Below are 12,107 nucleotides of genomic sequence, written 5' to 3' on the forward strand. Positions count from 1 at the left end.
ATTGTCAGTCCAAGCTTCAGAATGAAGAGGCAACACCTAAAAATGAAATATCCAAAGTAGAACCTTCAGCAGTGGTATCAGGAAGATTCATAGGCGATGTTGCTGAGAATACCAAACACAGAGAGGCACATGACCTTGAGTGTACATTACAAAGACAGTGGGAAAAACCTATAGGAGAGAAAACAAGAAAATACTCTTTCCAAGAGACTGGGTCAAGGGAAGTCGAAAATTTAATCCAAAGTAAACTTTGCCCAGGAGAGAGATGCTATAAATGTGTTGAGTGTGGGAAAACCTTCAGTAATAGCTCAGACTTTAGTAAACATCAGAGAATTCACACTGGAGAGACACCCTATAAATGTAAAGAATGTGCGAAAACCTTCAGAAGCAAAGCCAGCCTCATTCAGCATCATAGAATCCATACTGGAGAGAAACCATATCAGTGTAATCAATGTGGGAAAAGCTTTAGTCAGCAAGCGGGTCTTATTTCACACCAGAGACTTCACACTGGGGAAAGACCCTATAAATGTAACGAATGTGGGAAAACTTTCAGTCATAGTTCAAATCTTATTAAACATCAGAGAATCCACTCTAAGGAGAAGCCTTATCATTGTAGTAAATGTGAGAAAGCCTTCTGTACTAAGTCAAACCTTTCTCAGCACCAGAGAGTACATATGCCAAAGGGAGAAAAATATGGCAGATATGGGGAAAACTCAGAATTTGCTTTTTCCTTGTTAGGTGTTGAAGAAGGGCCCTTAGGAAAAACATCTACAGTATAACAAATCTAAATTTTTTTTTTTCTGATTGATGGTTCTGAGAAGGCCCACAGACCTGATCCATAGTGGATAGAAGCAGAGAGGTCTTAAACACCCTACCCACCCCTATTTCTCCCCATTATATTCATACAATTCCTATACTTTTATAGTTCTTGTAGAAATTAGGATGGGAAATCAATGAAGATCCATTAGAGCTTAAGGCAACCCCCAAACAGAATCCTACCTACTAACTAATTGACTACCACCTAAGGGAATCAAGGTTTATTTCATTTAAGACTACACTTTAGGCCCTTTTCCTATTCTCTATATTTTACCTTCTCTGAGTATTAATATAGCAGTTGATAAGGACACCATTGCTTGGAAATTGCTAGAAAACCTTAGCCAACAGCTGAAAATATCTATTGAGAAGGAGTAGGGCTAATCCATCAAGAATTAAGTATAAAAATTTCTTTTGACCAGAAAGGATTTGTTTCTCCAACATACCTATGTTTTCCATATTTCATCTTTAGGACAGAGAAAATAAACAGGAAGAGGAGAGGCAGACCTAAAAATTGCAGTTTCTTCCTCATGCCACTACAAAGAATACAAAAATATACAGCAAAAAATTGTAGAAGCTACTGGTTTTTCACAAAAACAATCCTGATCATATGACTTAGTGATATCCTATAATTATGGCAGTCACCAGATTCTTAATGTAGTTTATAATGACTAAGGAAAAAACCTAAGGTGGTGTAATGGCCTGAAATCTGAGAGTCATATACTGGATAGCTCTGACACTTAAGATCCAGGTTGAATTAGAAGCTTTTAGATTATGTTTGGGGATAAAATTAGGGTGAGATAAAAAGGTAATTTGTAATAGATAAGGATTAAAGAAAAAGATAATGAGTTGTACCTAAGTTGCCTTTTTCCCCCCCTTAAAGTGTGTTCTACATATTTCATCTCTAAATATAGTAGTCTTTAAAGTTTTTGTGTTTAACTGTTTTAATTATTATATACTTCAAATAGCTGAAGTTTGATAAGTATGGGTACTCCCTTTACCTGATACAAATCAAAACCTCAACCTCTCATTCAACTTTGTAGATAGTCTTCAAGAGTTACTCAGTGGATTGAGTACTAGCCCTGGAGTAAGGAGGACCTGATCAAATCCTGCCTCAGACACTTAATAATTACTTAACTGTGTGACCTTGGGCAATTCACTTTACCCCCACTGCCTTGCAAAAAAAACAAAGGTGTTACTCTGGCCAAAAAAATATGTAACTATATTAATCCTTTAGGCAGGCCAATAAACATGTAATTTTGCATCTTTGAACTTATATTGCCCTTGGATGACAGATATTCACTTAAAGCTTTTCCAACTTGGTGTAGGGCCAGCCTATGAGAGCTACACTATGCTAGTATGCTTTTGAGACTCTACAGGCACCTATAACAAGGCATTGGAGGCATTCATATGTATTTGTCTATGTGTATGTGTTTGTTTTCTTTATTTTGGGATATAATATATATTGTATTTAGTTGCATATATATACACACACATACATATATATATATATATGCACTTTTTTAATCTAGAAAGTTAAATATTGTAATTACATTTTCAGTTAGCCACTAGATCACATGAGCACAGCAGTGGATCAAAGGAACTAGATGGAATGTCATAAGGGCGACAACACAAGAATTTGGGTAGCGTGAGCAATAGAAATAAATACCAGAAGGCTGGGCCAGATGGCATATCTGAATCTTTACAAATGTTATAGCAATGAAAAAATCTGCTGGAGATAGATAAACAAAGAAAGACAGACAAATTAGGAGATCAAAAGGAATTGGGAGAAAAGGGGACAGATACTAAGAAGCTTGTCTCCCACCTTAATGAACTTAACCTGGAAGCTTGTGATAATGATAATGATCAAAGACATAATTAGAATAAATAAATTTAAAATAAAAAAAACATAATGAAGGTATGAGGAGTAAGCATGGCTGAATCCTAGTATCAGAGTTTGGACACTGACAGAGGCACCACTACCTGCTGTCAGAGATCATTCATTACCGATCCAAAGTCTTGGTAGGATGAATGAACCTCTTTACATTTGATAATTATATAATTATTTGTAAGTCTAAATGTGGAGGGCAAACATTTCAGGGTATTCATTTGGGCAACACTGAAATAACTTTCCTACAGAGTGGAGATCTAAGATTGTATCTTAATCATTTAATCTTTTAGGGCCTCAATTTACATAAGGATAAAAATGGAGATAAGACATATACCCCCCCACCTCATACTTTTGTTGTGAAGAAAGCACTTTGTATATCATAATGATTACCAAGCATTGAATGGACTTGTACAGTGAATAAAATGAGGTAGGGGGCGGTGAGGGAGAACTAAAGGGTTGAGTGAAATAAATGGATTGGTGGGAAAATGGGGGATATAATGGGGAGTTTAGTCCAGGATGCTGCTTATCTTGGGCAAGGCCACCTTATCCAGAATGGTGAATGAAATTGGATAAGTGGTCGAAAAGAAAGGAGTAGTTGGGAGGTAGGGAATGAGAAGAAAGCTTAGTAAGATGAATAGTAGTTGAATCATAGATTAAACAGGACAGCATGATTTTGAATGAGATAGTCTATCAGAATTCTGTCTTCCTCTGGAAGCATGCAGGACTTTTTTAAGTGTCAAATTTAATAATGGCCTTTTCTCTATCCTAATCCTACTTAATCCCTCTATTAAAGTTGAGAATGTTGATTACTTCTTCTGGATACTCTTCTAGATTTCCTCTGGACTCCTGATCCTTTCTTCTTCAGCCTGGCCCAATAATCTGCATCCCTGTCAATAGTTCTGGAAGGGCACCTAGGTGGCGCAGTGGATAGAACACTGGCCTTGAAGTCAGGAGGATGGAAGTTCAAATTCAGCCTCAAACACTTTCTAGCTGTGTGACCTTGGGCAAGTCACTTAACCCTGATTGTCTCACATTCAAGGCTATCTCCAGTCACCCATATTCATATCTGGCCACTCGACCCAGATGACTGGAGGAGAAAAATAAGACTGGTGACAGTACAGCACCCCCCCACACACTCAAATCCATTTCATGTGCTTGTCATGGCATTACTTTCCTGTTATCATGGTCTTCAAAACATCATGTCATCCTTACTGCTTCAACACAAGGAAATTGAAGTCTTTTGAAAGTCTTCCTGATCTAGTGATTTTGGGATAAAAAAGGAAAGTAGCATTTTATTTGGAGTTAATGCCTTTTTTTTTAACTCTGGAAAATATATGTAAAGTTTTTTATTTCATTTTTATGGTCCATAGGTGCCTCAGTACAGTTCTATCCTGAAGTCTGAATTACACGTGGGCCTAGGTTTGACCTGGGCCAGAGATCTGTGTAATTAGTAAGAGTTATTTTATAATGGCCCAATACTTAAGTTCATTTTTAAGTGGAAGAAAGGATATTGTGACATTTTCTGTACCTTTCAACAACAGCAAAAAAAAAAAGTGAACCTCTCAGGAATACACCACTTATCATATTCTCTTAGATTTTTTGAAGTGCTTAAAATAACTAAATTGATAACTTTTGCCCCCAAATTATAAATTTATATTTCTATTATAAAATGTTATAAAATTAAACTTTATATTACATAAATTATAACTAAATTTTTATTCTATAATTATATAAATATATATATAATTATGAAGTTCTAATTATAAAATAGAAATATTTTATTTGGAGCATTCTGTTGTTTGTCCTGCATTCTCAAAGAGGAGATATCATGACTTGCAAGTGAATTCGATTTAAATGAGGAAGGGCACAGTCACCAGCCTCACTTCATTCCATTCTCCAGGGTCATCTGGAGCTAGAACTTTAGGTTCAGTGGCAAGATATAAATCAGGGTGACTAGAGATGACCAGATGCAGTGGGAGACCTTGGCCTTTTTAAGCTAAGGTCTTTTCTCAGGTCTCAGTTTTTCTGAATCACCCATTCAGTAATTAAAGCTGAGTAAGAAATGAAAAAAAGGATGGCCTCCTTTACTTAGTACAAAAAAAAAGTCTTGATACCAAAACCAGAAAGTCTAAACAGAAGGAAAACTATAGACCAATTTCAATAATGCATATTGGTGCAATAATTTTAAATAAAACATTAGCAAGGAAATTACAGAAAAGTATCACTAAGATCATATACTGTGATCAGATGGGATTTATACCAGGAATGCAGGACTAACTCAAAAACAATAAAATTTATATGATCTCAGTAAGACGCAAAAAAAAGCTTTTGACAAAGTACAGCATTCAATCCTAGTAAAAACACCAGAGGGCAAAGGAATAAATGGTGATTTCCTTAAAATGATAAATAGTTTCTATTCAAAACCCATCAGCAAGCAGGATTAAAGTGAGGATGCCTATTATCATTGCTATTATTCAATATTGTACTGGAAATGCTAGCTATAGTAATAAGTGACAAATTGAAGGAATTAGAATAGTCAATGAAAAAACAAAGCTATAATTCTTTGCAGATTAAAAGGAGTAATCCAGCAATTAGTCATGTTTATGACTGCAAGATTTTGCATTAATTTCCCAGATATTGTTGAATCTAAATGTTTTAATGAAAAAAAGTTACATGAAAGATAATAAACCACATATAAACTTAATTTTGATAATGAACTTTTTATTTGAATAGAGATTTGCAGTACTAGCTCAATACCAGAGAGTCTTATTATATTTGGTTCCACATCAATTTATTTCTGTATTTTGATTTAAAACAAGAATAAAGTGAAAATGATTGTTCACACAGTATGGGATAGGAGAATTTTTACAAATTTTTGATGAAGATAGAAATTATTTATTTTTAGCCACCTAAGCAACCAACTAAATGAATAGTTATAAAATATTTGCTTTTCTACTAGCTAATTATAAGCACTATATCAACAAGTAGCTTCATTTAAAGTTCAATTGCACATATGTCTGTTTTTAACATTTATATTGAAACTAATCTTTGTAAAAGGAAAGAATCTCTTCAGAAATGGCTCTCAGATATACATGTTCCCAACACATACATTTGAAATTCACCAGATCCCTGTACTAAGATAAGGTTTAAATGGTACATAATTTAGACATAAAGGGTGATACCATAAGCCAATTAGGAGAACAAGGAATAGTTTACTTGTCAGAACTATGGAGTGAATTTATGACCAAATGAGAGATAGAGGAAATTATGAAAAATGCAAAATGGACAATTTTGATTACATTAAATGGAAAAGTTTTGCATAAACAAAACCAATGGTCCAAGATTATAAGAAAAGCAGAAAGCTGGGAGACAATTTTTGCAGCCAGTATTTCTGATAAAGGACTCATTTCTAAATAAATGAGCCAGATTTATAAGCATACAAGCCACTTGAGAAATGATCAGTTTTCAGTATAAATTCTTCTTAAACTATCAGGTCATATGGAAAAAATGCTCTAAATCATATTAATTAGAGAAAAGAAAATTAAAACTCAATACCACCTTACATCTATCAGATTAGTTAATAGGACAAAAATGGAAATGATAAGTGTTGGAGGGGAATTGGGAAAACTGGGACTGTTGGCGAAGTTGGTGAACTGTGCTGGAGAGTAATTTGAAAGGGTAATAAAATAAAATAAAAGGTAATAAAAACCTTTGATCCAGCAATACCACAACTAGGTCTGTATCCAAAAAATATTATTAAAAAAAGGGAAAAGGACCCACATGTACAAAAATATTTATAGCAGCTCTTTTTGTAGTGGCAAAGAATTGGAAATTGAGGGGTTGCCTATTAACTGGAGAAAGGCTGAAGGAGTTGTGGTATAGAAATGTAATAGAATATACTATTGTTCTATATGAAATGATGAGCAGGCAAATTTCAGAAAAACCTGGAAAGATATACATAAACTGATGCTGAGTGAATGGAACAGAACCAGGAAGGAAAACACTGTGTGATGATCAAATATGATAGACTTAGCTCTCCTCAGAAATAAAATGATCAAAGACAATTTTTTTAGTTTGCATTAAAGTTCCATAAACTCCTTAGACCATCATCACAAATGCAATCAATCTTCTAGGGTACCATGCCATGTAGATTAGTACATTTCTTTTCCTTAAAAGGCGCTGATGCTGTCCTTGAAATTTAAAGACTCAGGTCATTGACATAGTTTCATGGCTGCCTGTGTACAAAAAATGTCGAGGCATGAGGACTCTTAGCTTGTTTCCTTGGGCTTGACTAATAGATTCACTTGAATCAAGACAGTATCTTCCCAAAATATTATTTCCCTCCTGAATGTTTTTCCCCTTTTGCAGTTTCCTTTTGTTAACTATCAAATCTCCTACATGTGTTTCACTTAATTAAAATTTTTAAAATGAGGCTAGTGCTAAATCAGGCCAAATCTACCACTGCATAAATATGAGTTCTTAGAAGTTGCTACTAAGTGGATTTCTATTATATTAGCTACCCAGTTATTGTGAGATAAGAGCAAATAGGAATTGTCTGACCATTCTGTGTAGTTTAGCAATATTTCTTCCCAGAGAAAGGGTGTTCAGAGATATTTTCTCCCCACTAATGATGATGAAGAAGATAGGAGTACTTTTCCTAGATAAACTCCTTTTAAAGCCTGTATAGTCATTGAAGAAGGTGTATGTTATTTGGGGGAGTTACACTAGGTTATCAGAAACTGAATAAAGTTGTTATATGCCTATTGATGAGGCTATTCCTGACATTATCAATGTAGTATACTAGGTAGCTCAGGCCCCAGGTAAATGATGTGGCATTATTAATCTTGCCAGTGTTTTTCTTCTATTTCCATAGCTGAGATTAGTTGAGTAGTTTGCTTTTTACTGGAAAGGAGTTCATTTATATCTTCACCATCCTTTCTCAGAATTATTTAGAAAACTAAAAGAAGACCCCCTTCCAGAGGGTATTCTTCCAGCGGGTATCACTGTATTGACAACACAATGTTAATTCATACAAATTAGGTCATGTGACTCATAAGAAAGATGGAGGTAGATCAATTCTGTATACTGCATAATGAGACTATGCAGTAATTCTGACTATAATCCATAATAAATGACATTCTTCTATAACTGGAATACTCTTCCTTGCCATACTACTGACCTCCCTGGCTTTGTCTCATTTTTTTTTATTGACAGTCTTCTCCAAACCTTTTCATGACTTCTATTATTTATCCTCTATGTAGCTTGCTTTGTATATATTTGTTTGCATGTAATTTCCCTCTTTAGAGTATAAACTCTTTGAGTGTGGAGAGTGTCTTTTGCCTTCTTTTGTATTCCCAGTGCCTAACACAGTGCCTGTTAATTGTAGGTTAATAAATGCATATTGGTTGATTTCTCAACATATTAAAAAGGAAACTCAAAGACAAATTAAAATATTGATGAACCCATATTCCTTAACTGTTTATATTATTCTGATGTTCCTCATTAGGTAATTCATAAGACTGCCTCTTTTGAATTGCAGCTGGGACAAAAATTATAACCTGATCTGCCAGGCAGTGTCCTTCCATGGATCTTTATTATCCTCTGGGGCCTTGTTCTTGAGGCTGAGTTGAGCCTTTGATCAGCACCCTGAAGGGTCCATTCATTGCACAGCTTATGAAAAAGTTCCTTGCCTTGGATTTTGCTCATTAGGTGATATAATATATATGGTTCCTATAACAAGACTGGTATAGGGCACAGGAAGTTTCCATTGCCAAATGGAAATGATACATCTTAAGTTTATGCTCACCTTGGTCCCTCAGGATGTAATATTGCTAGAGGCTGAGACATTTAGGCCCAACTCCAATATTTTTCTTCCTAATGAGCCCTTACCTTTGTAAACCTAGCTCTTGAGGAATATTATTTTGCTTGGCTCAGCAATGGTTCATCCTTTCATCAAAGATATATGCAGATGGACCTTGGCCATTAATGAAATAACTTAGGACACATCAGGAGGTAGGATGCCTGGAAAGTCTTCCAAGGGGGCCAAACAAGGATATGTGAGAAAGCCTTGAGAGATTTTTATTAGCACTCCTTGTAGGAAGTTATAAATTTTACTGAATGATCTAAAGCCTAGAGATAACAATTGGGGGTCATAATCAGTGAAGGGATTTTTCAGATGTCTTCTAGTACATAGTTTTTATATAGCATAGTGCCCATCAGTATCTAAATTTAGGACAGCAGGAGGAATGGGAACCATATGCCTTCCCTTCCTTTCACCTTCTGCAAAGCTAAATAATCGAGGTGATGATCCCACGAGAATATCAGACAATTGATCTGGACATGTGGTGGGCATAAGACTAGATGAGTTTTGTTAATTTTAGGATTATGCAATTCAGGGACATGCTTTGTGTTAATCAGAATATAATTCTTCTGTTTTTTGCAAGGCAATGGGATTAAGTGATTTGCCTAAGGTCACATAGCTATTATCTAGTATCTGAGGCTGGATTTGAACTTAGGTCCTCTTCACTCCAGGGCTGGTGATCAAGTATCCACTGAGCTGCCCACCAGAATATAATTCTTAACCTTACTGGAAGAGTGATTATTTTGTCCCTTTTCCTCTATCTCAGGGCAAGTTGATTCAGCATATGGGATTCTGCTCAGTTAAGTGTGCTACTATAGCAACCACAATCAAAACTTTTATAGAATATATACTTTCTTATTGGTCCTACTTCTTGTTACAATCACTTCTGATGCAAATACTCATGTTAGCTTGGACCCACTGCCATCTCACTGACTAGGTTTTCCTTCTTCCATCCTACTCTCAGCCAGCTAGTATTGAAGGGTAGAATGCATTTTTAAGTTTCCTCATGACATCCCTGATTATCCGGGCTGGGTGTCCTATGTCCTTTGATTAATCAGTGCTACCCTAAAAAGTAGGATAGCTTTCCTTTCTGGCAATTTCTTGGATTCAGCCTTCAAACATTTATCTGATCAAAATGACTGCTTTTTGATGTCCTAAGTAACCATATCCAGACCTCTTTCCCGATTCCATCTTTGTGTATGGCCCAGGGAAACAATTCAGTTCCCTCTTAGTTGTCAGGTTTCCTTTCCCCATGATGATTCAGATAGTTCCTTCTAGAAAGGACTGGGGAGGTGGGATGGAATTATTGGAAGGTAAAATTGCCTTTTTATAATCATGACAGTGAGTGACATCTAATGAGTCCCATTGTCAACTTAGTTTCACAACAAGCTGATTGTGAGAAGTCTGTGCCCTCTTAGTTCCCTTGATTTAGATGACCTAGACCTGCAGTGGAGATTATTGATAGCACTAGAGGTATTGTCCTCAATGCTTATGGACCTTAGGTACCAGAAGTTCATATTAGACATTATTTACTAAAATTACCTCTACTCTTTAAAGATTTTGTTCTATGCTTTTATGACTGACAAAGTATTTGTATTAGGTTCTTCCTCCAATGCTATTTTGGTTGTTCTGTTACTTTGGTGCTGGAAGTTGAAAATTTGTGGGACTTTGCCACTGAGAAGTGAACCATATTGGAAATGATATTTTTATAATTTTACAGCTGATCTCACTTTGCTGCTACCTGTGTTGATTGTTTTGGATGTGCATAGCAAGTGGAGGGAGAGGGGAGAGAAAGGAGGGCTATTAGTAGGGAAAAGTGGTCAACTTGCTGTCACTGCAGTGCTGAGGAGCATGTCTGGTGCCTCCTCATCCTTACCTTTCCTTACAAATGTAAGGCCTCACATACTAGTGTCATTCTGAATGTTCCCTTAAAGGATTAGAGAAATTTCCTTGCTGTTTGAAATATAAAAAGCTAAGCTTAAGAGAAATTTAGGTCAGAAATTTACTAGTGTTGCTGCTGCCCCTGGAAAATGCCTTCTTGATCTAAGCCAGTTCTTGGAATTTATATCCTTTTTAATCTCTTTTTATTAAAGTTGTCTTCAGGAACTTTACTCCTGAGTTTCCAGATGCCATCCTCTTCCCCAGAAGTTTTATCCACCTTCACACATAAATATTATGTTCCTCCCAATTGGCTGGTTTCTCCCAGAGGAAGGATGCCAAAGCCAACCATGTCTTCATTCCTCTTCGAATACACACTTTACTGTGCCCCTGTAGTGGGTACCTTCACCCTACTACTCCCATCCCAAAGCCTGCTTTTCATCTTCCTTTAATGTATATTGTCTTCTCTGATTAGCACATATGAGTACTTTAATTGTGTTTTATGGTTAACAAGTATTTTATTAATTTTTAAAATGTTATCATTTGTTTACATATCACCCAAATTTCCTCCTGTATCAGTCCTTCCCTTTCATTTGTCCCAGAGAGTCATCCCATAATAATTATCAAAACCAATCAATATATTTATATATGCAGTATTCCATTCTGTGAACCTCCCACCTTTGCAAAGGAGTAGGGGTGGGTGTAGGGTTAAGTATTCTCTATCTCTTCTTTGAGTCCTGCTTGTTCTTTTTAATTCAACAACAGTTTTAACTGTTTTGTGCTTGTGGTTCAGCTTACTTCACACAGTTCACTAAGTCTTTTTTGTTTATCTGTATAAATACTTACTCATCATTTCTTACAGCACAGTAATAAACAATTATCTTTATGTAGACAGTTTGTTTAGCCATTCCCCAGGTGATGAATACTGACTTTGTTTCCAGTTCTCTATCAGAAGAAGTGTTGCTCCAAAAAAAAAAAAAAATACATATATATATATATTTATACCTAGTAGTAGAATTAAGTAGTAAAAGTAAGGGATTTGCTTATATTCTAAATTGCTTTCTAGAATGGCTATACACATAATCCACCCACACTGGTGTTTCCAATCTTTTCACAATCTTTCCAACACTGACTATCCTCTCCCAGCTTTTGTTGCTTTGCCAATTTGCAAAACATTAGATGAAACGGCTCTTCACGTTAACTGTTAGTAATTTGGATTTCATGTTTCCAATTTTTCTTTTGAGAGCTGCTGCTTCTTATTCTTTGACTATTTAATACGTGTGTATGTGTGTCCTGAGCATATATGTTTGAATACAAAATCTAGTTCTTATTCATGTCAAAGCTTTACAATTTCAAAGAACCAAAATTGTCAGATTTATCTTTTGTAAGTGGTTCTATTTCTTGTTAAGAATACATCTCCTGTCCTATGTATGATATATGATTTGTTTTCTGGTAAACCGTTAATGGATTGATCTTTAATATTGAGGTCCTTAATATAAATTTTAAACTTATTTAGAATGTGACATTAAATATTAGACTAATTTCTGCCAGACTGCTTCCTAGTTTTCCTAGGAATTTGAAGAAATCAAATATGGATTTTTTTCTATGTAATTTATGACTTTTGGTTTATCTAACAAAGTTAGAACTATTGAGTTCCACTATTTTTGC

The 12,107-nt window shown here is 35.4% G+C and overlaps 1 protein-coding gene across 4 annotated transcripts in view; it reads left to right on the forward strand.

Annotated features, from left to right (window-relative positions):
- ZSCAN21 (zinc finger and SCAN domain containing 21) overlaps positions 1 to 12,107 on the forward strand; it is a 34,224-nt gene that overhangs the window by 13,307 nt on the left and 8,810 nt on the right. For all 4 annotated transcript variants that reach the window (XM_074225277.1, XM_074225278.1, XM_074225281.1 and 1 more), the window contains exon 4: positions 1 to 12,107. This exon is cut by the window's right edge and continues 8,810 nt beyond it. In XM_074225277.1, coding sequence (XP_074081378.1) covers positions 1 to 776 — 776 coding nt within the window. In that variant the 3' untranslated portion in view covers positions 777 to 12,107.

Source organism: Macrotis lagotis, chromosome 2 (assembly GCF_037893015.1).
Source record: "Macrotis lagotis isolate mMagLag1 chromosome 2, bilby.v1.9.chrom.fasta, whole genome shotgun sequence".
Taxonomy (NCBI): domain Eukaryota; kingdom Metazoa; phylum Chordata; class Mammalia; order Peramelemorphia; family Peramelidae; genus Macrotis; species Macrotis lagotis.